Consider the following 26,195-nt stretch of genomic DNA (forward strand, 5'->3'; position numbering starts at 1 on the left):
GGATATATTTGCTTTTTAACCAGGTGTTCCTGTTGCTTAGGCGTTACGTTCATTTCTGAGGACGTGCATAACCAACGGTCCAAACGGATGCAGGATACGCAAGGTAGCGTCATGCCTATGCAAACGTGTAGTTAAAAGCAAATATCTCCGACCTTAATGTTATCATGACCCTAAAACAAAAATCTGCATTTCATCCCTCTAGTCTACACCTTCAATCAGCAGAAGTTCAGTCGTACTGGACTTGAGTGCCAACACTCAAAGCTTACACATGTATGTTGAGCCAAAGTCAATATTTGTAGACACTGAGACTGTAATAATACCACATTAACTGTGTCTACTCAACATCGTCACACACTTCTAATGGTAGTGTTAATGGTTTTGCTACAAAAGCAACCCAGGTGCTGCATTTGCATCAAGTCAGATATGAACCCAGCACTCAAAGCATCAGGTAAACCCATAACTTAGTTTATGAGGCAAAGTCCAAATTATAAAGGTTATATATTAACTAACCAAACAGATAGCTTTTATTCAGCTTTAGATACAATACTGCAGATGTTTGCTGGCTTTGTGGGAACACTTTCAGGCCTGATCTACTTCCCAGACTTGGTTACAATGGGAACAGGACTCATTGTATTTCATGATCCTCTGCCAATTTAAACAGATTACGAGATTCAAAATCAAAGGATACAGTGGAAATATGCTTTGGCATATTCCTCCCTCAACTTAACTTGTCAGAATGGTTGTTACCTCCTCAATACCTCACTTTTCTTCCCACCAGCAGCATTTCTTCTTTATGTGCATGTGTCGTGCATGTGTCTGTGTTACGCACGTTTATCTGCTCATAAAGGTCATAAAACACTCATAACAAGAAGAGAGACAATCTTAAGATATCACACCAGTCACGACGCCAGGTACATAAAGTGGGTGAGTTTGTCACCCTTGCTTGGACCACGCCCATCCTCAAATTTGACCTTCATTTCAATCTCAACTGCACACCTGTAAAGTTCCATGACTGCATGGTGCACTGCAGTGACGCTATCAAGGTCACAAATCTGTCCACAAACACCTGAAAAAGGACTCAAAAGCGCCTCTGTGGTGGTGTGGACCCAAAGATCGACACACACACACACTCAAGAAGACTCGCAAAGGTGGAAACAATACCAGTATCGCTGTCACGGCTGGAAGCAACTTGCAGACAAATAGATTCCCCAGAAAAACCTGCTCTTCCTGTCTCGGAGCACAGAATGTAGTCTGCTGTACTACACACAGGAATGGGCTCGTGATCATTAGTGCGCAGCTGAACAAGCACTTGGCCCACCCTTGATACATTTGATTATTATTCAGATTACTCATGTTATGCTGAATCAACAAAATAAATATTCTGTGATCACGAGAACAGTTTTAATTAATAATAATCCAAAAATATATATATTATGATCAATAAATAATCATTTTGTGATGTCAAGAAAACAAGCTTGTCATTACAATATGAGATCATGTTTGCAAATATTGTCAAGAATACATGCTATTAGATTTAAGGATAGGCACGTCTGTGTAAGCAGGCCCTATCTTCAAGAATATAGATATCCTTTTATTCTTACATTACGGCTGCTACAATAATCAATCAACAGTTGCAGAGATATATTTTGGTAAATTTATTAAATGATATGGTCAGAATGGCGTAGCCACTATTGGGCAATCTCTCTTCCACATTATTTTGTATGTCTCTCTCCATCTGGGTGAAGAAACTTCCTTCAAATGAACTGGTAAAATTCCATAGCAGTTCTCCCTTCAACCGGCAGGGGAGCTGTTTTACAACAACTGACAAAATTAGAGTGAACAATAAAGCAATTGTTCAGGTGAATTTGCAATTACATTTTACATTAAAACAAGCTGTATAACCCCAACAACTATTATCTATATTACTTCCATGTTGTACAATCCACATATCTAGTTCCATATGTGAATATGGTGAATTTGACCACAAGTTCAACAATAATTCATCCCTTAGTTCTCTTCTCATTCAAAAACAAACGGATGAATGAAAATAAGTAGCAGAGGGGTGCATTAAATGTTTATCAGTGTCTTTTCCATTGACAATAAAGAAAAATGTTAAATTAAAGACATGTAGCAGGAGATCTTATAAAGCATGAATATAATGTCCAATAACAAGCAGAAGCATTAGAGCATGCAGTTTACTAATTCAACAAAGAAACAGCCACATATCTCAAAGTGAATTACTGTTATTATGACCCTTAAATAGAAACGCATTTTTTTTCTCCCTATAAATGACTTTAAAGGTTCTCTAAATGAAGTCTGTGATGGAGGGCATGAACAGCGCAAACAACAGCTGATAGAGGTGTAAGGTGGGCATTATCAGCTGAAACCGCCTGTGGGCGCAGTGCAGAGCGCCGGGCATTAGCTATCCAGTGGGACACACAAACAGGAACTCACATGCACTAACATGCACGCACGGCCGGACCGGCTACGGATTTTGACACACGGAGGGAGAGCAACTTCATTCTATGCTCAGGACGCCATTTCCCCACTGTATCTTTACACAGATAATAGTTATTTGCTGCTATATGAATACTCTGAATGTTGTATATTGATCCCTATAACTCGTTTATAATAACTTGTGTACAGCATCGGTTACAGTGCTAGTGCTAAGGACTTAAGACATGTGGAATGACAGCAGAGGTATTAATGCTGCAGTTCCAAAAAAAAAGTGTTTCGCAGGTTTTCTAACTCATCTTCAAAATACAAGTATAGCCCACCTGGTAACAAATATTAAACATATAAATCATGTTCTTTTCAAATGGAGCTGCTGAATATAAAAACTGTATATATTTGGTTAACTATGTAACTCATGTTTAGTTTTTTAAATATTGAAATAAATATGGAAAAAATACAACAAGAAAAGAAGAAAAGAAAGTCCGTTAATTAAATTACCCACTAAATACTCAATGTAATAAATTTGGTCCTCATTGAACCCATCGATCTGCACTTTTAATCAGCAGAAGTTCAGTCGTACTGGACCATGGGGTTGTCACTCCAGGAAGGCAGATTGGAGAGCTTCTCCTCAGTGGCTGTTTCTATGGGCCAGCCCCAGGCTTTAAAGAATGCAGACAGATTCATCCCCACAGTCTGGGAGAAAGTCACAGCATACAGGTTCATCTTTCCACTGTTGTCCTTTGGAATGTTGGTCATCTCGTGGTAGGCAGCAAACACCTTCTTAAAGGCATCCCAGCCAAACTTGTCCTGGAGCTACATGGAAGGAGACAGAGGTAAAGGAAAACCTGGAAAAACAGCATTGTTGTCTCTTCATCTTTTCATCCAACATTTTTGTTTGGTGTTAAATGCGCATTAAAGTGTCACTGGGACGATTTGGCCTTGAGAATGTCTGTCTTATCAGGGTTGAAACCCGAAGGCTGAAACAAGCTAGAGGCGTGAAATTTTGCCCCACAACTGGATTTGATGTGCAGATCCCAAATCAATTTGCTCTACAAAAAGCTTCTTTGACCATAAAAGTCTGTCATGATGGATTTTTGCTCTACTTTTTGGTGGTGCGATTGTGTTGACTGACTCCTGTGTGACATGTATTCTTTACAGAGTAGAATAAAAGGTATTTCTCTCTCACCTGCATGTATGTCTCCAGGGCCACCCACATTGACCAGCTGCTGAGTTTCTTGCCCCCCTTCACATACGCCTCTGCTCGACCTTTTCGTTTTGCTAAAGTCATATTTGGATGAGCCTGCGTTGAACAAGATGAAATGATATGATCATTAAACAATGTAATCCAAATGAAAAGCCAAACACTTTTTTCAACAAATAGTCGTCTTTTGAGACATTTATTGGTGTAAAAACATGTCACAATACATATTAAGACCAGGCTCTTCTAGCTATTGGTCTCAGTTGTTTTATCAAACAAATAGAACAAAATTACTCCACCTTTGCTCTGTTGATCCCCAGCACCTCTTCATGCACATACACTGACCACAGGTTGCATGTGCACTCTGTGGTGTGTGATGGGAACTCCCAGCAGCCTCTTTGTTGGTTGTGTCCCATTTCATGGATGGGCCCCCACAGGCCTTTACTCCTAACATGGTCAACACTGACCAGCTCAGCTGCTGTGACCTTGTGTGTCATGATGGGATAACCGGAATGCATCCAACCTGGACAGAGAAAAGCAAACAGCGTCATAGCAATGGATCTTTAGGGCTCCATATCTATGGTAATACACAGTACTACGTAAATATTGTAGTACTGTGTATTACTATTCTCATTATATGTTTCATTTCTGTAATTTTATTGACTATGTTGTCATTTTATCATGTTCATTCAGAACAAATTACATCTATTGCACTTTTGTCCATCCTGTGAGGGGGATCCCTCCTCTGTTGCTCTCCCCGAGGTTTCCTCCTCTTTTCTTTCTCCTGTTAAGGCTTTTTTGGGGGGAGTTTTTCCTTGCAGTACACATTGTAGAGCCCTCTTAGGCAAATTTTTGATTTGTGATATTGGGCTATACAAATGAATAGAATAGTAATATACAGTATATTGTATTGCATGCAAACAGAGCAAAGCACAAGACACAAGTCTCATATTAGCATGTGTTGTTACAAAACTCATCATTCAATTAGTAATTTTAAACCAGAAGAGTTGCAATTTTTGAACCAAAGACATTGCCATGATGCAGTATGCACCCAATGTCATCTAGTGTCCCTCAGAGTCCTGGTAATAAGACAGAATACATTTTTTCTTTATATTGTATTCATTTTTAAGCAGTTTTAAGAATTTAAGTAATGCAAACACCATACTTTTTTTTTACAGCACATGCTGCAAAGACATCCTTTGATTAAATATGTGAGTATGCGACAGCAAAACACACTTACCAGCCGAAATTTGCACATCTGCTACAATGCGTTCTTTGCGGGGAAATGTGGGTATGACAGCCAGCTCTGCGACGCCCCTCATGATGTCATTCCAAAGGGCCGCCAACTCATCAGGGCGATCCAGGCTCCGAACGACGTCTGATGGCACAGTGAGGATGATGTTTTCAAACTCTAACTCGGCCCAAGGTGAGGGAGATGTGCGCAGCAATGTCCATTCAGCAGCCGTTGTCACGCCTGAAAAGAAGAAAGGGATGGATATATTTGAAAACAGAGAAATTAATTACTACACACAATTATTTTGTAAGTTTTTGGTTTGAGGTATGCTTTCATACATTTTAATGGACAACTGGTTAATTCAAAGTTAATTCACTTGAATTGTCCCAGCATAGAATTGAGTTTTATAAACTTAGTTCTGGAACAAAGACCATGCCCCGAACAAAGCTCATTTCCTCCGCACAAAGTATTTAAACACAAAGAACCTCTTCACTTCCTCTTTGACTCAGTTTTCACATGACGTGCAATTCCCGAGCAAAAACCAAAAAGCTCAACCGCTTACCTTGCAACATGGACCTGGGGCTCTTTCTCACTCCTTCCGACAACGACCCTTTCTAGGAAGATTATCTAACTTCTGAAGTCCCGGATATCCCACCTTCTCCCACCATCCTTTGCCGCCAGCAACCTCCACGTTCCTCGCGGCTCCCGACATCTATCCTCGGAAATCTCTAAAGTTGTTGTTCCCTCGCCTTTCAACAGCCACAGGGGGAGATCCCGATGCTGACGCTCGAAAGACGGCCGAAACCACGCGACCCTTCTTCACCATGCCGACGCTCCGACAGTCCCTATACATCCCACATTTCCAAGTGAACAGTCTCCCGACTGAAGAACGCACTCACCCAGCGCAATATCCCCTTCCATCAGTCCGACAGAAAAACAAAACTCTACAAACTGTTCACGGACTCTAAGCACACCACTCTCGCTTGATGAGCCTCCAGAGCACTGCCGGATTCCCAGTGTCGCATCAGCCGCTATGCCGAAGACGTCACATACCTCAGCCAGAGAAGCCCAGCCATACACATCAGCCCTTCCAGAGGGTCGTATTGCACCCCCTCCAAACTTTCTCTGCCCAAGGGACATCTCACCCTGCAGTCTCGTTTACCCAGTCTTCACTACCATCCCACGCACATGCATCCCTTCATCCCAGCATCCTTTCCTTTTTCCTCGCTCCTCCCTTTCCTGCCCCAACTTCCTCGGCCAATTTTGCATCTTCCAACATGAGACCGGCTACCTCAGCTGCTCAGACCTCTCCAACAGCAGGAATCCTTGAAGGAGTCACTGGCTAATTCTCATCCCTCAGTCCTTCCACGATCTCCGAAATGTATCCCATAGTTTTAGCAGCTATTCTTTGGGGGCATGAGTGGTTCAAAAATACCTTCACTATCTACTCAGACAACAGCGCTGTCGTAGGCATCATTAACAAAGGGCGGTCACATTGTCTAGATATAATGCTATTCATGCGGAGACTAACCTTGGTTTCAGCACAGCACAAGTTCATCATCCAAGCCTCCCACATCCCAGGTCACAAAAACTCCATCGCTGATTCACTTTCCCGTTTCTCGTTCCAGAAATTCAAACAATTGGCAACAGACTCAGACCCTCTGCCGACTCCAGTCCCACCGTTTTCAGCCACCATCTTTAACTGACCCTGCAACTGGAACACCTAATCTCCGCCTCTCAAACTGCCATCCTCAACAGCGTTGCCCCTCGAACACTCTCATCATACCTCACCGGATGGAATCGCTTCAAAGCTTTCCACGCCTCTCTCAGCCTTCCATTCTCATCACTCGACATCCTTACCCTCACGAACTTCATTACATTACTCCTTGTTTCTTCTTCCCTACACCCTTTCATCCTTAACCCTTCATTCCTCGACCCACATCCCTACATCCCTTCATTCCATGATCCCCATCCCTTACCCTACATCCCTTCATCCCACAACCCCTTTCCGTTTCTTAAATCTATCCCTCTCGTTCCATCATGCAATAAACCATTTGAAACCCATATCATTATTAGCATGGTCCTTGTTAGTGAATAGCCAATATACCTACACATCTGCCATCTACCCCATGAGGATTTACACATCAATAGAACAATACAAGTGTTTAACCCACCAGAGACTCACCGGATTTATAGTAAGGCGCAGCTACAGCCATCTGCACTATGGCCTCTACCCCCTCCACCTTTGTTTTGGGTGGAACCACCAGGTAGATTAGTCCCCCCCACAGGTTCCACACCTGCGTCATCTCTGAGGTTACAGGGAATCGCTCGTGAACACACGGCGCTCTCTTCAATTCTCCTCCGGACTTCAGGCGGTCTGTTTGACAGCCTATCTGGATCTGAGGACGAATGTGTGTTACTGATTGTTAAAAGCTTACTAGTGTGTGCATGTGTTCCCAAGATTTCCTCTGGGTATTTCGCACACTGGACAGGGGCATGCAAGGAGTGGGTTGGACCTCCATTGGGGGCACACCATTAACACCACCAACAAACTTAATATGTGTACAGCACCTTCCAATCTTTGTTGACAATCTCTGCTGGCATGGCAACGAAGGTCTTCATACCAGGTGAGAGGTAGACCCCTGTACTGATCCACTCCCCTCCTCCTGACACGCACACACACACACACACACACACACACACACACACACACACACACACACACACACACACACACACACACACACACACACACACACACACACACACACACACACACACACACACACACACACACACACACACACACACACACACACACACACACACACTTATATTCAACAGGACTTGTGGTGCAGTGTGTGGTCAACACAATCATTGGGATACTACCTAATTATTGCAAGTCTGCTCATTCTGCATATAAGTTGTAACTTGTTGTAACAGTTCACATATTTGTCCACAACAACGAGGTCTCACCTTCTGTGTTGACATTAATCTTGATTCTGTGGTTGTAGACAACTGGCATCAAGGGGTTATCCTTGATGAGGTAGGGCAGCAGGGCATCAGGATCTGGGCAAACCTTATACACCTCTGTCCCTACACTAAGGAGTAGGTGGTCTTTGGGACTCTTCACAGGACAGCTGTCACACACCTGGAATGAAAATTAACAAAGATGTTGTTGTAATAGATCTGGATGGATGTCAGCTTTGTACTGCTACACTGGATTTTTTCAAACTCACCTGAGGCATGCCGGACTTCATCACAATGTGAGTGAGGGTGGACACCACCTGTTTATAGGAGGGGCAGTCATGAGCCTTCATGTGCAAGTAGGTGGCGCAGTCCGTGCCCAGCCTATTGAGGTGCTCCTCCTCATGCTTGCTAAGCTCCACACCGTGAGATACATGACTGGCGAAGCGGTGCAGGAGGTGGCGGAAGTGGTAGAAGTCTTTGATGGCCTTGCTTGGCACGGGGGCCTTGTGTAAACCTGCACTGACAGTTTTCCTCAACAAGCTCAAGCCCATTACGTTCAGGATCTTGTTCCCTGAAAGAAATTGCAGCAAACACAAACTCATTGGTGAAACTATTACGTTCAGGGTGGGAGTGGGTGGGTTAACAGAATGTTTAGATTTAAGTGTATGCAGGCCTGTTACATATAAAAAACAAAGTGGCCTATCAATGAAAAATATGTTCTCTTTGTGGACATCAAAACACCTCTTCTGTCTCTGGTAATTTTAAGTCTAGTCATTTTAGACTCATGATGTTCTTAGCATCTGCCAGACTTCCTCACCAGCTGTAATTCATATGATTAATTATCCTGCTTTGTGTGGCTGCTGTATATATACAGGACTTTAAACAAACCACTAGCAGCCATTTGAAGCAGCAGGTTACTCTTGCTTCTTGTGGTTGGTCTGCTGCTGTGCTTTTGACTTTTATGCTTTTGGCTTTAAAGTTCATATTATCTGGGCCTGGGCCTGAGCCAGCACTCAACAGCTTCTTTTCGATTGCCCAGTGCTTCAACCTTCCTGCTGCTCAGCACTTTGGCCTCTCTGCAAATGTACTCTTCTTCCATTAAACCATTACAATTATCCAGGCAGCACCTGCTCTCCTGCATTTGGCATCTTTCTTATGCAATGACTAACTCCAGTGGTCATTCAGCTGGTTGCCTCTGAATGGCACCAGTAGACTCTGGGGGACTGTCCCTACAAGTTCTGTAACTTTCTGAAACCAACAATCCAGCACTGCAGAGGTGAGAAACTAAGCTGAGTTTCAATTTCTCTAACTACTATTAGTGGTACTTTTTATGCATACAACCAGATGCAATACCATGAATTGCCTTTATGGTGAAACTGTCTGAAAATGTGCACCATTATCCCCATAGTCAGAAAGTATCGCATCTCTCCCCTCTCTATGAAGACTGGCCAAGACTTTGGATGCGATCAGACAACATGACGTAAACTACTTCATAACACAACCCATAGTCATCATGCTTGCCACCACTGCAGGCACCCAAACAGCGAACTTTCCTGTTTCTTGTTGGTGTACTCTCATACCTGGGAAATCTATTAATTCATTTCGCCCAGGGTGTGACTGTGCCCAGTACCAGGCGTGTCCACCGATCAGCAGGCCTCCTCCCTCTGCCACAAACTGTTGGATTTCCTCCATATGATCATCGCTGTATGCTCTAGCCACAAATACGCTCAGGTCTCCTCTGAAGTTTGTCTGCTCACACTTCAACCCTGACTTGCTGAGAACATTGGGGGAGATATGTGGCGCGACACCAACGACCCCCTGCCGACCTTCATCCAGCCAATGGAGAGCATTTTTCCAAAATGGAGCCAGTGTCTGCGATAAAGGAAGTTATTACAAGAAAGGCAGATCAGCACACATCTCATTATGTAGCACACTAGAAACATTTAATATTTAACAAAATAAATAGAGTAATCATAATTACTGTCATACTATTTACCTTGTATTATTGCCTACATTAACATATTTTTCTTATTTAACTTATGAAGACAAACATTCTACATTAAATTAATTCTGATTTGAGCTCTACCTCTCGTCCCAGAAGCCCTTCATGTGTGATCACAATGACTCGTCCCTTTCCATAGTAGCTTCCTGCCAGGAATGCTTGTCCACTGCTCGTGGTCCCAATGGGAAAGGCTAGCGGGCCGTGGACCAGAACCTCAGAGGCTATATTTCCACCTTGGAGGTCAAAGTCTGAAACCCCCTCGAGTAAGAACTGCAAGTCATCCTCAAAATCCTTTCCTAGCCTGTATTTGAAAGAGGAAGGAGAAAGATAGATGCCAACTATGTGGGTGAGTCTATTAATTAAGTGTGTCAATTGTCATCTTTTTTCATTCATATTCAAAACATTTTAATGGGTTGAATTTGTGTCTATGAAAGTCAAATAAATAACAGTAGGAACAACCATATGCGATGCATTATATTTATTATTAGTCTACTGATGTTGATATTATGATCGTAAACTGGAGGGCCAAATATGTGGAGAGGTTTTCGGATTAGAAGTTGCAATAAATGAAAAGTACAGTATACACTTACACTATGGCCATCCAGGAGGACGGGATCTGTGGGTAGACAGTCAGGCACTCTGCCTCACCCCGACGGTCAGAGAAGTAGATCCCTGCCACACCAGAAACCTTATTCCCTTCAAACTGAAACAGTGTGTTCTCCTTAGGGTGTTTTTCAGCCCAGCTCCACGCCTCCCCTGCCATCAGCACTCCTCCTCCAGCTTTCAGAAAAGCCACCAGGTCCTTCACGTCTGCACCAACGCTGTAGGCGTCCGTCACGTACACACCAACCTCCCGGTTCTCACTAAAGGCCCCAACAACTGTGGCTTGGAAGCTGGATTTGCTGAGGTTATCAGCGACTCCCTTGATGTGTTTGTGGACCCCCACAGACAGGTTGTTAGATCCATCTCCTCTCAGCCAGGTCAGAGCGTTCTCTACCAGAGCAGGAAAGGTGGTCAGGTAGCCCTCATGACCCAGGACCACAATCCTCCCACGGCCGTACAGAGAGGCTGCCATCAGGGACTGGCCTTTGCTGTTCATTGCTAAAGGAAAAGCATGGTCTCCAATCAGCAGCAGGTCACTGGGAACACAGGGGCCACAGAGGTCCAGCTCCCTAAAGCCTCTCATCAGGGACATATAGGCCCCTTCATGGGTATTTTCCTTGAGCTGGTTGGACATGGTGAGAAAGACTGTTGCTCTGAAGATCGGATGAAGATGCTGTAGAGCAGTGTAAAGCCAGCATGTAAGTTGCGTAGGTGAATGCAGTTAAACAGTTGCACCTAGATGTATGTTGTGTCAGTTGGCTGTGGGAAAAGAAAGAGCTGACATAGATAAAATCTAAAAAAAAAATTCACTGCTGATTGCTGGTTCAGACCAAAAATATTTCAGTTGCTCTCCACCTGGAGCTACCAAAGCCCAAGATTGTACAGTTTTTCCTTACAACCAAACATCAACTAAAAGCAAAACGTTTTTTTACCTGAAAGTCAAGTTGTCTTTCTGCTTGTATTAGAAGACAGTTTTCCAGACAGACAATCCACCAAGGACACTACCTGACAGGAGAGAAGAGGGAAATGAGGGTGAGAACAGCATTGAGTAGTTCGGGGGAAATAACAAAAAGAGGAGGGACTTCAGTGACTACAGCTCAGTGACAGGCTGCTAATGACAGCCAGGTTCAAACATCAATGGATAAAGACACCCGTCTGTCAACAGTCTCAGTGTGTGGATACACCCTGAATGTAAACAAAAAGGTTTTCTCCAACAAACCAGCCCTCATGAGTAGTTACAAAACCTGGCCAGTGGCCGCCCAGGTAGAGCAAATGTTATTAAAACAAATAATGTGTATATGATTATAATAATAGGGAAAGATAACGATCTGGTTTTTCTTCTTAATTAGACAAATGTATGATGCATAGAAGCGTTTAACGTACCCAACCCGAGAAGTAACTACAGGAATAGAAAATGCATCATCTTGTTTTATTTTCTGCGTGTGTCTTGATCTTATGTTTCTTCTTTGACTTCTGTCTGTCTGACTGACTGTGTGGAGGAGCAAACAGCGCAGTACTCACTCAGGTAGGTTAACTTTTCTGTGCTGCGCAACACTCAAAACCGAAACTCCTTAAAATATACAAGAAACGACATTTTTATTATTTAAACAAATCGAAATTAATTAAATAAAGTCTACTTTACCATGGGGACGTGGCATTCTCTGACAATTATCAAGAATTATCAGACTATGCTAAACGTTTCAAATCCCGGAAAACTCGCAGTCATGAGCGGAACCTTCAAGGACACTACGTTTCCGAACGAGCCTATTTTTCTGATGGACAGTGGGTGCACCACAAAAGAAGCCCCCATCCGGTTTACTGCACTTCCAACAACCAACTAACATACAAAGAAGTTGTGGGAAAAGTAGTAACGGTTCTCGCGTGTATTACATGTATTACATATGTTTCGGTTCATAACTTTATGAAATCGTTCACAAACACACCATAAGGCTCAAAGTAAAAAAGCCGCTCGTGCAGATGTCGTGTACGCTGGTCAGCCCCTCTGGAGCGCGGGTCCCTCTGGAGAACGGACGAGCGGTGATTCTGGGCCGGGGTCCGGACACCGGAGTCACCGACAAGAGATGCTCCAGGCACCAGGGTGAGGACGGTCTCGACATAGATACGGTGTTGCTTTAACGTTACATGACACCTCACACTCATCAATTTAATTAGTTTGCGAAATACACTGCACGCAGCGATTTGGCTCGTGCTCAATGAGGTTTTAAGAGGCATGCAAGAAGTTTTAATGCAGAAGTCATAATTAATTCTGCTTATAGTAAGAGTTAGAATGCATCTTCATGGTAGCTATGTGGAGCATGATTTTAAAAAGTTGCTGAGTTTAATTTAACAACTGTTTTTTACATAGATAGATAGACTTTATTTCAGACTTTATTTCAGACTCAGGGTACATAGACACCTTCAGGGGGAATTGTGTTTCTGTCCTTAAACTTTAATAGGTGTTACATAGAGAGCTATATAAATTAGTTAGGAGAGAATAATCAAATTACTCTTTCAGGGCTTTGTAAAAATAGATTGCACAATTTGGAGGAATTGAAGATAAGAAGTAGACCTCAAGAACTGAAATTATAGTGGATGAATCGATTATACAGATACAATTTTTTTTTTTAAACTGGCAACTATTTAAATAGTTTGTGTCACTTGTCAATCAAAAATAAAAACATTTGTAGTTCAGGCTTCTTTCTTTGTAGACTGAGAATATTTGTTTTTTGCAAGCAATTTAGAGCGGTATGTTTGGGCTCTGGTAGTTTATACATTTTGAACTTTTTTCTACCATTAATGATGAATCAAGAAAATATCTTGCCACAGTAGTTGTGTATATGTAATGAATGTAGAGATGCAATTATTTTTTTACTATTTATTAATCTGACTATTCTCGATTAGTCATCTGGTCTAAAAAATGTCAGAAAGCAGCGAGAAATATAGGAAAGCTGACATGCGAATTACTTGTTTTTGCATTATTGCTTAAAAAGTGAATTCAACTATTAGATCATTATTAAAGTTGTCATTATTTCAGCTCCGAATGAATATCCAACTACGTGTGTGCGAGTTGTACATGATGGTGGTTGTGTTTCCTTGTGTGTCTCTCAGTGAAGGTGGTGGCTCGCTATGCAGACCAGGATGTTGTTGTTACTCAGGTATGAAAGCCCATCCCAGTGCCACGGTTCATGATTCAGCTAGTCTCCCTGTGAAGCTGGAAAACACCACTGGCCGTCAGACACGCCCGACAAACACCAGAAGGGAGTTAATATTTGGCAGCACACAATCAGTTATGTCTTCATGTCTTAAAACCAGATGACGGCACACTTTTCTCTTTGCTGCCTAGCCGCTCCCTGGTTATCTAACAACCTATGAACTCACTGTATGTGCATAAAGGATGCAGTCCAATGTCCAAACATGTCTTATTTTCTTCCAACAGCTGGGTCCCAATCCCAGTTTCCTGGACAGTGAGAAGCTGGGCCGGAGCCAGTCTGGTAAACTGACCCACGGAGGAACCCTCTTCCTGGTGAACCAGAGCCACCCGTTTAAACTGCACTACTCCTCGAGCTCAAACGAAACGGCGCAGAAAGGCCTAAAAGCCACCGATAAGACAAAAGGAGGCAGAAACGGGAAAGAGGCGCAGTCGAGTCCAATTCCCAAGCGGAGTTTAAAGGATTTCTTTTCTACCTCTCCCATGAAGGTATCACATTTGTTCCGTTATTGTGTTGACACGACTATTAACGCACCAACAAGGATTTAGTTTTAGTCGTTAACTCTTCTGTGTAAGTTTAAAGTTAACACTGGATCACATTTAGGATTAGAGTTTTGATGCAACAGAATTAAATTGAATCGAGGTTTCGAGTAGAAACTAAACTGACGGTTAAAGAGATCTCAATTGAATAATACTTCATTTGAAGCTAGTTTTGAAGTTTGGTGCAACATGATTTAAAGTTGTTTTAATCATGTTTGGATATGATTTCTTGTTGGTGCAGCCCAGCCCAAGTGTATTATGTCATGTATCTTATTCACTTTTTGCAATGTTACAACAAAAGGTAATATTTATCAAGAGAAGTTGAAGAACAAACAACTGAAATTCTATAAAGTTGTATTTTTGTTTTCTGTTCAGTCATCTAAAAGACAGCTGAGTCCAGAGAGGGGACAGCCTGAGGTGAAGCGCCAACGACGAGACGAGGAGGCCTCAGGAGGACGAATGAAGGAAGAGGAAGAGGAGAGAATGGTGGAGGAAAAGCTCAAGCAGCTGCAGGAGTTGGCAGAGAAGTCTATGACGGAGAGGAGCAACAGCACCCGGCCTTCGTCATCGTCATCCTCTGTGAAGGAATGTCTGAAGAGCAGCTGGCAGCAGATCGGCAGCCTGATGCTTTACACGGCTGCTGGTGTCACAGGCAGCGAAAAGGTGGGAAGTGTTTCCAATAGAGCGGCGTCAGTGTCTGAGATCAGAGTACGACACCGTTTTGTTGTTGGCGACTTGATTTAGTTACTTCTTCTAAACTTAAAACGCACAATTACTCTAGTGTTCGTATATGTTTGTATTTTTATTTTGTTATCTTTGATCAAACTTTGGCACAAGAATTTCCTTCGGGGTTAATAAAGTTCTGTCTCATCAATAATGAAAATAATTGTGGTTTAATGTTTTTATTCTTGAGTGTTCGATCATTTGTCGGTCTCGTTAACGTAGCAGTTTTTCATATGAACACAGAAGTGCTTCGTCGGGGTCTCGTGTGTAAATGCCTGAACTCTTCCTCTTCTTGTCGCTCTTCAGATTGCCGGGTTTGACATAGATGGCTGCATCATCACCACCAAGTCTGGGAAAGTCTTTCCCACTGCGCCAGACGACTGGAAGTACGTCTTCCCTTTCCCTTTTTAAATGGTTTGTCTCTCTCTCTCTCTGGCTTATCGTAATATTCAGCTGCTTGTGTGTTCAATCAACAGGATTCTGTATCCTGAGATTCAGCCCCGGCTGGCCAGCTTGCTCAAGAGAGGATACAAGGTGAGGATTAGCAACAGTTGCTGATGATTTTCAGTGCAGTTTAGCAGATGTGAACCTGTGCAATGTGACTCTGGGTTTCCTAGTCTGCCCTCCCTCTTCCTACAGCTGGTGTTCTTCACCAACCAGATGGGGATCGCCAGAGGCAAACTGAAACCAGAAGTCTTTAAGTCCAAAGTGGAGGACATCCTGGCCGCGCTGCAGCTGCCTGTGCAGGTTTGGCCGTGTTGTGGTTTAACTCTCATCTTTCTCCCGATCGTTGTTCAAAACAAACTGACTTTTTTGTATCTCTGCGTCTCAGGTGTTCGTGTCCACCAGTCCTGGTCTCTACAGGAAGCCGGTGATGGGAATGTGGAATCACTTGTGTGAGAAGGTAAATGCCAGTAGAGATGCATAAACACACCCATATTGTTCAAGAGCCACACCCCAAACGCAGTATTTGCTCTGAGACGGATAGTACAAAAGTAATAGTTCCTGCTCGCTAATTCAAGCTGAGTCATCAGAGCCACCCTTTTGTCCCAGCATTAAGGTCTCTGCATGTTTGACAATACACCGTCTATTCTAGTTTTGACTGTGTCTGTGCGTGTGTGTTTCCTTAAATTCAGGCAAATGATGGCGTGACCGTTGACAAGATGCAGACTTTCTATGTCGGAGGTGAGTGAGGTTGGGTGTGTCGCCCAGCGTGATGAACTCCCCGTGCTTCTCAGTGGTCTGATATGGAGATGCACCAAACCTTTTAGTTTAGTCCTATTTCCTGAAACCCCAAAACTAACTACCTGAAATCTCCCCAAATCCTAATGCTTAGTGCTATACCTAAAACTAACTGGATTCACAGCTCTCCAAAACAACATTATACAACATCATTAACCTCTTCAAAGTGCAGAAATACAAAAATAAATTACCCTCTTACTATTGCTTTAAAAACATTTGACAAGCACACACACACACACACACACACACAGCGTCTTACTTTACCTTCGTGCACAGATGCTGCGGGCAGGCCGGAGAACTGGGCTCCAGGGAGGAAGAAGAAGGATTTCTCCTGCAGTGACCGACTGGTAGGACCAGGTGTATTAGTGGTGTTGCATTAGTGAAGAACATCCCATGTTTACAGGTGGCTTTACTGATATGGTATTCCAAAATTCAAATGCTTAATGCCCCTCCTCCTCCTCATCCTCCTCCTCCTGCCTTGAGTCGTTGTGTGTGTGTGTCATCTTAAATGTCATTAACAAAGGTAAATAAATGATACAACAATTTATATATTTACTAGTAGCTTTCGTCCTTCTTGTTTTTGTAGTTTGCTCTGAACATTGGACTGCAGTTCCACACCCCAGAGGAGTACTTCCTGGGCTGGAAGAGCGCCCCCTACAGCCTGCCTAATTTTGACCCTGTGAGTACAATGAACACACCTTATTGTTTTGTTTTTTACAGTACATGAGAATACGACGTTAAACGTTTTTCTTCCTCTGAACTTCTAGAGGAAGCTCGACTCCACTGCCGGGCTGTTGGACCCTCCGTCCGCCTGTCTCACCTCCAGCAGGACTGAAGTCATTGTTGCCGTGGGTTTCCCTGCGTGTAAGAGACAGAGGACGCTTTTATCGACTCGTCCGTCCTCTCGTCCCACCGACACCACGCTGACCTTGTTTCCTCCTCTCTTTCTGCACAGCTGGTAAATCCACCTTCTTCCAGACCCACGTCATTCCCAAAGGCTACGTGTACGTCAACAGGGTGAGTGGATGTTACTGCACAGGGCTCCAGTGCCAAACACATCCAGAGCATTCGCTTTTATGTACAAGAAGATTTGAACTGTTGAGTGTTACTTTGATGTTTGCTACCCTGCTTTTCTATTTGATCCACACGTTGTGTAACTGTTTTAAAGATGGTGTTATTGTAATAATGATGAGAAACACCAACACAAAGATAATTATGATTTTTTGTTTAAATTATTATTCATTACGACCTTTTTTGTTTTGTTTTGCATCAGGACACACTCGGTTCGTGGCAGAGCTGCGTTTCGGCGTGTGAGCGCGCCCTGAAAGAAGGCCGCAGCGTCGTGGTGGACAACACCAACCCAGACCCAGAGTCTCGCAAACGGTAAAGTGTGTGTGTGTGTGTGTGTGTGTGTGTGTGTGTGTGTGTGTGTGTGTGTGTGTGTGTGTGTGTGTGTGTGTGTGTGTGTGTGTGTGTGTGTGTGTGTGTGTGTGTGTGTGTGTGTGTGTGTGTGTGTGTGTGTGTGTGTGTGTGTGTTTCAGTATGCATATATACTCAGGATCATCCTCTCTCTGGGGTACATCCTTATGCTGACAAAGAGCACCAGTCAATCATATTGTACGCAGACAGAGTATATTTGCAGGCGGGGCATTTTTTACTAAGCTCTGAGTTGGTTGAGGCTCTTTGTAATTGTGTTGGCTCAGTGTGATGGACGTCTTAAACGGGCCGACGGGCTCCAGCAGCAGAATTTCTTGCTGTGATGTGCTGATGGCAAAAAAAACTGTTTTCATGCACCAGCGACGGGTTACCTAGTGACTGTATTTATTTCACTTACTTGCGTGTGATTGTATGCTGCTGTTGCTGTGTTTTGTGGTGTGAATTTACTGTTCTGTGTTCGTCAAACCAATACTCGGTGTGTATTTTCCAGGTATGTGGACGTGGCAAAGGCAGCAGGAGTGCAGTGTCGCTGTTTCCACTTCTCAGCCTCTCTGGAGCAAGCCAAGCACAACAACAGAGTACGTCTCTCCTCCTCTCCACTCTGTGCTTTGTCTTAATCTGGGTGGTGTTGTCTTTTCTTTTGTTTATAAACGCATTGTTGTTGTTCCCAGTTCCGTGAGATGGTTCCATCGAACAGCAAACACGTCAAAGTCAATGACATGATTTTCCACAGCTACAAGTGAGTGATACTGCTCTTTCTTTTCACATTCATGAGATATAAAAGTTTTTTTTTTTCTTCTTCTGACAAACAAAAAGCCCAAATTTGTGCACAGATTTGATGAAATGCAGCTAAACGCATGCCACCAACGCTTTAAGTTTTCTATTTTAATACATTTTCAGGAGCTTTTGTTTCGTCTTTGTGTCTGTGTTAAAACTAAAGTCTAAGTCAGGGCTTAGAATTCTGGTAATAAACACACTTACCAGTAATAGCTCTGGGACTGACCACTCTGATCTGGCTCTCTGTCTGGACAGGAAACACTTCGTGGCTCCTGCTCTCCCGGAGGGATTCTCCGAGATCCTACAGATCCACTTTGTCCCCAACTTCAAGGACAGCCAATCAGAAACCTTGTTCCGGCAGTTTTCTGAGGGCTGATTGGACAGAATTCTAACGTCGTTTGACTGTCAAATTCTCACTGACAAAAACAAAATGCAGATAACAGCCAGAGAAGCAGCTGAAGAGTGAGATCCAACCAACGAGCAACAGTGAAAGAAAATACACACCAAGTTAGCCAGTAGACACCGACATGTTTCAGCTGGTGGACTGTCTGGGCTCCCCGCTCACTTCTGTGCAGAGTACTGTATGTCAATGGCCTCTAACTACAGATTCAGACCAGTGATGGTAACTAGACTTGCATTAAAGTAATAAAGTACGGGTGTATTTCCATTATATATGCCTCCGATTATGTGTTATACATGTTGAGTTTAGAAAAATGAAAACAACAAGGATTACTTTTTTTTTTTAAATGTTGCGTATGAATTTACAAGTGAGTTTACCGCACCACAGTTATAAAAATCATCGGTATTCCTTTTGACAATAAAGCTTTGGAAAATACTTGATATTACAGTCTGTGATTATTCCCACATTCACGCACATTACGTCGTTGCGTCTTACTCGAAGCACTTCTGGATGTTCTCAGTCGACATCGGGCAGGAACTGGATGTCCTTCCCCAGGTGCTGCTTCAGCCACGGCATTATCTTGAACAGGTCGATGTGAAAGTCCCGAGCGTCTGGAGGCGGGTTCCCGCTGCTGTACTTTCTCATAGCCGGGTCGAGCCGGTTGCACACGTTCGTCGTGCCCCAGCTCACGACTCCCACCTGGAGATGAAAGCGGAAGAAATGTCCACGTGATGCTGACTGTGTGTAATGAAACTTTAATAAGTGAGAAACCTCGCTGACCTGAAAGTAGCGATTTCTCTTTGGCAGAAACAGGGATCCACCAGAGTCACCTGTGCAAAAAGAGATGACGTGTAACTAGTGTGAACCCCATGCTGGTCAAACTGGCGGCTGTGATGCAGTAAATGCAGAGTCCAGACCTTTACAGGTGATGGCGTACTGGTATGCTGAGGATCCCCCGGTACAGAGCAATCTGTCGGGTATGTACTCATCCAAAGTCACGTTGGTGGGCCGTTTGAGTGTTTGCCTCGCCTTCTCCACACAGCTCGGCCTCTGCAGACGGAAAATGACTCACGCTTTCATAATAACGACTTATTTCCTCCACGTTACTGAGCATGAAAGCAGCCCACGGTCTGAAAAATCATCAACTGTCACTCACCTGACTGTCTGTTTGAATGTGTGTTTGTTTGCGTTCGGCGTTCTTATGGATGAAAAAGGCAGCGGTCTCCATGTGTGGTAGCAGTTCCTTCCCTGAATGCACACATTCATTTAACTATTTTAGCTTTTTTTTGTCTTGAGTTCTAGATATTAACACTTTGTTCACAGAGAGAATATGGAACTAGTCCTTGCACACTCTTAATACTATAAATGCCTTTGTTCCTGTGAGGTGTAAAGGTCACGTACTGTGCTGCTGACAGGTGGAGTTGACTCTCTTCATGGCTCGATCCGCTGGTACGGTACACGGCAAGCAGATGGGTCTGTTGTATGACACAGTGTACACACACACTGACAATCAGGAGCATTTATGATAGTTGCATAAGATTTATTCCTTTTCTAAGCTACAAAATGGTGTACATTTCCGTGGTGGCTCCATCTTTTCTTCACTATCTTACCTGGCTTTCCAGGAGAGCGGGATGCTCTTGTTCACCTGAACCAGAGCGACATCGTAGTCGTAGAACTCCGACACGTTCCTGTGCTCCAGAGCCCTGATGTTGTACTTTGGGTGAATGACCACCTTCTTGTAAACCACCGTGCCCTCACCTGGGAACCAAACAAGCTGCTTGTCATAACATAAAAAATGGTGCAAAGTCAGCAAGACGGTAAATAGAACTGATCTAGATCTGCTGTAATAGAGAAGCGAAGTGAGTCGACACCTTTATGGTTTTAATCTAGGCTTTGAGTCCTAAAAAGATAACTTGTGCTAGAAATGTGCTCTTGTGGTACTTCAATGTGATTGAAATTAAAACATCTGACACAATGCACACTTATTCAAACATTAGAATAAACAAGAACTGCATGCATGTATAAAAAGTGTAACGGGCACAAAATCATCAAATGATCACCAAGCTACTGACCCAAAATCAGCACTCATTTGCTGTTGTTGATGCATCTTATTATCTTATGGATGATGAGTTAAAATTAACTTTATTGTCATTCATAATATTAACAGGACAAGTGCACAGCTGAGCAAAATTACGTCACTGGCTCATGAGTGTAATTAAAAAATGATAGAGAAGGTTATGCTTTTTCAATATTGGGGTACAAGTATTTGTAGTGATGCCAATGTCCAGAATTATATATATCTTCAATGTTCATGATATTATTTAGCCCATGTGAGTTTAGGGTGGACCCTTAAAGCCTGCTCCAGAGGAGCTTAAACGACTTAAAAGCCTCCCTGGCCATGTGTTTAGGTCAAGTTTTCCCGTACTGACCGTGACTTATGAACAACTGCTGAGGGACGTCTGTGCTCACTCTGGCAAAGCAGTGAGCGGCCGTCAGCACCCAGTTCGGGCTCACAATGGATCCAACACACGGCGTAATCTACAAGGGAGGAAAGTGTTCAAAAAAACAAAAGAATCCAATCTAAAATGTCAAACGGATGGAAAGCGACTGACCTTTGAGAGCGTTTCCACTTTGACGTGCCAGGGTCTGGTGTAGGCCATCTTATCCTCGTCCTGCTCCTGAGCTACCCCACACATCGTCACACTCTTATCGCCTGTATGAAACAGGAACATTTCAATGTTGTACTTCAGTCACTTATAATGTTGACTTTAAATGAGCAACAGTAAATGCTGAACAAAACATTTCACATTGTTAATGTTGAAAGTCTCTCAAAATGAAAATTTTCAGCTGACAAATTGACAGCAGGAATCAGAAAGCACACACACAATGAATAATGTCCTACTCACTGATGATGCTGTTGAACACCTCTCCCAGTGTTTCGAAGTCTTTCACCACAAAGACGTGCTGCTCACCACGTTTCTTTGAGGCTAAGGAGTTCAGCTGATCTTTGTTCACTTGATCCCCGATACCAAATACATAGACATCTGAAAACACAGCAAATAATTACTTATACGCTGTATACATGCATAGGCAACAGCGTCAATGCACATTACACACACTAAAAACAAACTTGTCTGACTTTACGATTACAATCAGTGAAAGTGTTTCTGAAGTCTCAGTAGAGTAACTAAAATGTAAATGCTGTACAAGTTGTATTAAAACTTCAATCTTTTTCTCTTCTATTTTTGAGTCTTGATACCCAGCATAGTTTCGTCTGTGTGGTCGCGGGATGTGTCGTGGTAGCCCAGCAGATTTCGGATCTGGTGAAGAGCAATCTGAGGCTTGTTGCCGGTGTTGGAGTAACCTGCAGAGAGAGGAAAGAGAGAGGATGAATGGCTACAATACGCTTAAGGATGAGGTTCTTCTTGTGTTCCCTTTTCCCAAAAAAAAGAGGAGCTGAAGATGCTCAACAGATGCTTTTTTTCACGGGCTTGTGAGACGTGTGAGCGTCTTTACCGTCTGTTTCTACGATGATGATGTTCTGAGTCTCATTAAAATGGTTCCTGGCGCGGTTTTGCTTAAAGTAGCTGATCAGCTCAGTGACGCGGTGCAGGGCAGCGTGCAGGTTGGTGCCCGTCTTCTGCCCGTGGCCTGCAGATGAACAGATGCAAAAGATTGAATTCTACAAAAATGAATTGATAAATACTTCAATTAAACCATCAAACACATTGGTGCATCATGGTTGTAGCGTACGGTACGGATTCAGGCCTGCTTGAGAATATCACAAAATTGTGGTTGTTACAGGAATGAATACTGTAAGTAAACTAAGTCATGACAAGTCCTACTATGGTAGTCAAATTCCTCCAGATTCCATATGACGTCGTCGATGCTACCACTTCTATCCAAGTCTCTGATGTCTACGATGTCTCTAGCCTCGCTGGCAAATGACAACACGTGGAACTTCAGCTGCACCTCGTAGCTGTCCAACTAGAAGGAAAATGAAGGAGACACACAATGACACACAAATCTAGTTCACTGATGTGATTCAATCTTTTTTGTTGTTGTCTTTCACTCACTGTTGAGTCAAGTAAGCTCATTTGGCACAGACCTTTCTGATGAGAGCAATGGTGGCCTTCCTGGATAATTCAAAGTCCTGCTTTCTGATGCTTCCTGATGTGTCCAGCAAAATGTAGACATTCATACGACTGCCTTCATCCACGCGGAAGGTTCGGCCAAAGGACCTTCTTGCATCTTACACACACACACACACACACACACAAATTGCAGTTGAATTCAGCGAGTTGCTCTTTAAGTTTACATATTTGCACTTATAAGCGTCATGTTTTATACGCACCTTTCTTTTTGGAGTCTGGCGAGATTACGTCCATGACTCCTGCAAGTGACCCCGCCATGGCTGCTGCCACAGAGCTGGGGGAGTCAAAGGTATTCGGGCCTGTAGTGAAGCGCAAACATATCTCACATGGATGTTTCATTGTAACTGCTTTGATGCCCAATTGCTGTAGTCTTTGTTTGTTTCTTTTGTCTTAAAAATGAAATCTTTTGTTGTTTTTAAGGCAGAGTGTGTAGGAGTTGGCGGCATCTAGTGGTGAAGTTGTAGATTGCAATCAACTGAACGCCCCTCCTGTCACTCCTCTCTTTGCAATACTGCAATAACATGAGCCGTTGAGTGCAAAACCAACGCCTTTCGCCTCACTCAGAGGCCGTCCTTACCACAATAACACAACTTTAGGAGCAACTGAAGTCAGAAGACTACGGTGGCCTTCCGGTAATGTAAAAAACGCGAAAGCCCCTCTCTAGATACAGCCAGTGGTTGATTTTTCCATTCTGGGCCAATGTCTGGACACAACGATTCTTAGTTCAAACACAACGAGTCCACAAAATCCCACACACTGGACTTTCAAAAGAAAAATACCGAACTATAAAACTGCGTTTACGCTTATATTGCATAAAAACAGTCACTCTGCACCTTGGCACCGCGGTGTCGAACCGCTCCACTCCCTGTTCTCCAGGCAAACCCTTTCAGCCGACCCAAGTAGATCCAGACCAGTCTGACACCGGTAGACCACCTTCTCCCCTGTTTGAAACCGGCCTGCTGACCTCTGGGCCCCTGGTGGGATCCCCGGGTCACTACAGTCGTCAGCTGCAGAGAGACAAAATATACAATGATTTGTTTAGGTCAGAACAATTCTTAAAAAATGATACAAGTGTTTGTGTTTGTATAGAAATGACTACAATACTTTATTTCCAAAAGATGATTATGTAGTACTTTGAACTGATGCACAAAGGCCTTTTAAAACGTCAGAAACACATTGCAAGCTTAAACAATGAATTGTTACGTTAAGAAGGGTAAATGCAAAACTTGCTCCGTGATTTTGTGTCACAGTAAACAGTTAAAATCAGTTTGCAGGGCTCATTTATATGTATTCAACAAAAGCCGCTTTAAAATGTAAACCTCAGAAAGTATGAGCTTAGTCAGTGCATGCTCACTGTACCACAGGCTCTAATACACCTGATGAACTGGGCTCAGGGCCCCATGTAAGTGGATATTCTCAATTATTCTCAACTAGGGGAAAATATAGCCGTGTATTGTACATAATTTAATCATGCAGGTTTGTAAAGTCCTCACCATGGTTGTCACAGACGGGAGTGGTTCCTGTCCACTCCCCAGAGTGGGTGCAGTTCCTCTGGGCTGACCCGTACAGGGTGAAGCCGTCCTGGCAGGAGAAGCTCTGCGTCGACCCGACGCGGGACCACTGGTCTCTGGGCCAGAGGTCGCCGTGATCCAGCTGGAGCTGAGCCGGACACAACACGTCTGGAGAGAGGCGGACGGACAGAAAAGAGGATGGAGAAGATGATGACGCAGGAGAGAAGAGATGGATGAAAATCACAGAGTGGTGCTTTGAGAGAAAACTCCCCGAATCATCATCCAAACCACTACCTTTGCATGTGGCCCGGGACACCTGTCTGCCACCGGTTGATCTCATGAGCGACCACTCCCCGTCAGCGCTGCAGAGCCGGTAGCTTACCGGGAAAGGGTATCGCCCCGCACCGCAGTGATAGGTCAGCACACTGCCCTCCAGTCCTCCCTGTGGAGGAAACACATGGTCACTTCTGGAGCTAAATTAAGTAACATGAAGCTTTCCAGTAAATAAGTGCTACATTTGTTTCACTTTCCAGAACCTCTAGTTCCTTTTTATCAGAAAATTAACTTCCTAATTCAGTGATGTGCCTCCCTTTTACTTGCATGAATAATACTGAAACACATTTATTTCATGGTTTTGTCATTGTTTCTAACATATTGTTATTTAATTATTATCTATTTTCACCATTTTCCATTTTGCCTATTTTCTGCCCCTGAATAACACCCTCTTAATGACCTCTCTTTTTGAAATATTTTACATTACATCACAGATATAATACATGAAACTGCATCAGGGCAGCAGAGCTGAACTAATGTACATACACGCTCTTAAAGGAGCAATATTTCACTTTGCTGATCTGACTCTCATCGTGAGTGAAGTACCGATTATTTTCACTGTAGATTTATCTCAATCATTAGATTATTGTTGAGCAAAAAAGGAAATTATAAAGTTTTGTCTGACCAACCAACCAGAAAAAAATCCTGGTGTATATTCAAAATAGAATGAGAAAAGATTCTCATTTTTGAGAAGCTGCAACCAAAAAGTGATTGATCAACTAATCATGTCAGCTCAGTGTATTATCTTTACCTGTGAGTAGGCGACATGTCCACCTTTGATGCTCTCTGTGGTTGAGCAGTTCAGAGGCGGCGGATCCTCGTACGTCTCATCTTCATAACCGTAATCCTGCAGGGACACTGGAGCACAAACAAAGTGTCGGAGACAAACATGCGTCAACACAGCCGTATGGTTTGGATCCACATCAATTTAACAAAATACTTGTGAAAATGTAAGAGCAAGCAACCCAAAGGTGAAATGCTCACCCTCCTGTACAGAGGTGAAGAGCAGGATCCATAGAATGAGCTTGGCATACATGACCAGACTCTGTATCGCTGGTATTTGAGTCTCTGAGTGACAAAAACCTCAGCGATAGCGTCCGTATCGACCTGCAGTCAGATGCTTTATTTGACGACTGATTACCCATTAACACAGCAGCAGCAAACAGGGAGGGGAGATTGAGCAATTTGGGACAGAACACAGATTTGAGCTCTTACTTTCATTATTGGTGTGCACTAGTTTTTTTCTGTTTCTCTGTCTTTGGTGACATTTCTTACATTACTTAGTCATTTAAAGCCTCATAAAAGCTGCTATTAGGACACTCAACTGCAACACCATTAGCCAGCTTTTGGCAAAAAATGGAATTTCAAATCTCAATCTCTTCAGCACGTCTCGCTATTATTCACCATTC

The 26,195-nt window shown here is 43.3% G+C and overlaps 3 protein-coding genes across 7 annotated transcripts; 1 reads left to right on the forward strand and 2 right to left on the reverse strand.

Moving 5' to 3' along the window:
- Nucleotides 1-1,640: 1,640 nt before the first annotated feature.
- LOC142958888 (TRPM8 channel-associated factor homolog) lies at nucleotides 1,641-12,234 on the reverse strand. 3 transcript variants are annotated; one of them, XM_076099895.1, is made up of 13 exons: nucleotides 12,104-12,234; nucleotides 11,394-11,466; nucleotides 10,449-11,134; nucleotides 9,943-10,159; nucleotides 9,437-9,728; nucleotides 8,126-8,427; nucleotides 7,863-8,037; nucleotides 7,458-7,552; nucleotides 7,072-7,285; nucleotides 4,893-5,126; nucleotides 3,952-4,175; nucleotides 3,641-3,754; nucleotides 1,641-3,267 (listed from the first exon to the last, which is right to left on the reverse strand). In XM_076099895.1, the coding sequence occupies exons 3-13, from the start codon at nucleotides 11,093-11,095 to the stop codon at nucleotides 3,025-3,027; spliced, it is 2,757 nt and encodes a 918-aa protein (XP_075956010.1). In that variant the 5' UTR covers nucleotides 11,096-11,134; nucleotides 11,394-11,466; nucleotides 12,104-12,234; the 3' UTR covers nucleotides 1,641-3,024. The 3 variants fall into 3 exon arrangements, with proteins under 3 accessions (XP_075956010.1, XP_075956012.1, XP_075956011.1); XM_076099897.1 differs by lacking the exon at nucleotides 12,104-12,234 and adding an exon at nucleotides 11,983-12,028; XM_076099896.1 differs by lacking the exon at nucleotides 12,104-12,234 and adding an exon at nucleotides 11,845-11,982.
- On the forward strand, nucleotides 11,699-19,228 carry pnkp (polynucleotide kinase 3'-phosphatase). 3 transcript variants are annotated; one of them, XM_076099900.1, is made up of 18 exons: nucleotides 11,699-11,986; nucleotides 12,439-12,559; nucleotides 13,570-13,616; nucleotides 13,898-14,158; nucleotides 14,585-14,872; nucleotides 15,239-15,318; nucleotides 15,386-15,466; nucleotides 15,550-15,679; nucleotides 15,765-15,836; nucleotides 16,069-16,117; nucleotides 16,451-16,521; nucleotides 16,761-16,853; nucleotides 16,942-17,038; nucleotides 17,130-17,191; nucleotides 17,448-17,557; nucleotides 18,102-18,189; nucleotides 18,283-18,350; nucleotides 18,644-19,228. In XM_076099900.1, the coding sequence occupies exons 2-18, from the start codon at nucleotides 12,439-12,441 to the stop codon at nucleotides 18,762-18,764; spliced, it is 1,839 nt and encodes a 612-aa protein (XP_075956015.1). In that variant the 5' UTR covers nucleotides 11,699-11,986; the 3' UTR covers nucleotides 18,765-19,228. The 3 variants fall into 3 exon arrangements, with proteins under 3 accessions (XP_075956015.1, XP_075956014.1, XP_075956016.1); XM_076099899.1 differs by lacking the exon at nucleotides 11,699-11,986 and having other exon boundaries at nucleotides 12,027-12,559; XM_076099901.1 differs by lacking the exon at nucleotides 11,699-11,986 and having other exon boundaries at nucleotides 12,030-12,559; nucleotides 15,409-15,466; nucleotides 15,572-15,679.
- On the reverse strand, nucleotides 19,118-25,897 carry LOC142958889 (complement C2). The gene is made up of 19 exons (XM_076099898.1): nucleotides 25,771-25,897; nucleotides 25,538-25,644; nucleotides 24,748-24,895; nucleotides 24,436-24,621; nucleotides 23,776-23,949; nucleotides 23,143-23,241; nucleotides 22,897-23,039; nucleotides 22,634-22,775; nucleotides 22,305-22,439; nucleotides 22,048-22,152; nucleotides 21,695-21,832; nucleotides 21,401-21,501; nucleotides 21,218-21,326; nucleotides 20,399-20,546; nucleotides 20,190-20,263; nucleotides 19,945-20,036; nucleotides 19,706-19,838; nucleotides 19,569-19,618; nucleotides 19,118-19,487 (listed from the first exon to the last, which is right to left on the reverse strand). The coding sequence occupies exons 1-19, from the start codon at nucleotides 25,820-25,822 to the stop codon at nucleotides 19,305-19,307; spliced, it is 2,319 nt and encodes a 772-aa protein (XP_075956013.1). The 5' UTR covers nucleotides 25,823-25,897; the 3' UTR covers nucleotides 19,118-19,304.
- Between the last annotated feature and the right edge of the window lie 298 nt (nucleotides 25,898-26,195).

Source organism: Anarhichas minor, unplaced genomic scaffold, assembly GCF_050575085.1.
Source record: "Anarhichas minor isolate MPS153535 unplaced genomic scaffold, ASM5057508v1 ptg000026l, whole genome shotgun sequence".
NCBI lineage: Eukaryota > Metazoa > Chordata > Actinopteri > Perciformes > Anarhichadidae > Anarhichas > Anarhichas minor.

What these genes read in the sequence shown, in the direction of transcription:
- LOC142958888 (XM_076099895.1), bottom strand. Translation starts at nt 11,095, where the DNA reads ATGTCCAACCAGCTCAAGGAAAATACCCATGAAGGGGCCTATATGTCC. An exon ending in TGAAGTCCGGCATGCCTCAG is followed by an intron (nt 8,038 to 8,125) that starts GTGAGTTTGAAA and finishes TTTTCATTCCAG; the next exon opens with GTGTGTGACAGCTGTCCTGT. An exon ending in TTGTCAACAAAGATTGGAAG is followed by an intron (nt 7,286 to 7,457) that starts GTGCTGTACACA and finishes ATTCGTCCTCAG; the next exon opens with ATCCAGATAGGCTGTCAAAC.
- pnkp (XM_076099900.1), top strand. Translation starts at nt 12,439, where the DNA reads ATGTCGTGTACGCTGGTCAGCCCCTCTGGAGCGCGGGTCCCTCTGGAG. An exon ending in AGGATGTTGTTGTTACTCAG is followed by an intron (nt 13,617 to 13,897) that starts GTATGAAAGCCC and finishes TTCTTCCAACAG; the next exon opens with CTGGGTCCCAATCCCAGTTT. An exon ending in TGCCGTGGGTTTCCCTGCGT is followed by an intron (nt 17,039 to 17,129) that starts GTAAGAGACAGA and finishes CTTTCTGCACAG; the next exon opens with CTGGTAAATCCACCTTCTTC.
- LOC142958889 (XM_076099898.1), bottom strand. Translation starts at nt 25,822, where the DNA reads ATGTATGCCAAGCTCATTCTATGGATCCTGCTCTTCACCTCTGTACAG. An exon ending in CCATTGCTCTCATCAGAAAG is followed by an intron (nt 22,776 to 22,896) that starts GTCTGTGCCAAA and finishes TTTTCCTTCTAG; the next exon opens with TTGGACAGCTACGAGGTGCA. An exon ending in AAGTGGAAACGCTCTCAAAG is followed by an intron (nt 21,327 to 21,400) that starts GTCAGTCGCTTT and finishes CCTCCCTTGTAG; the next exon opens with ATTACGCCGTGTGTTGGATC.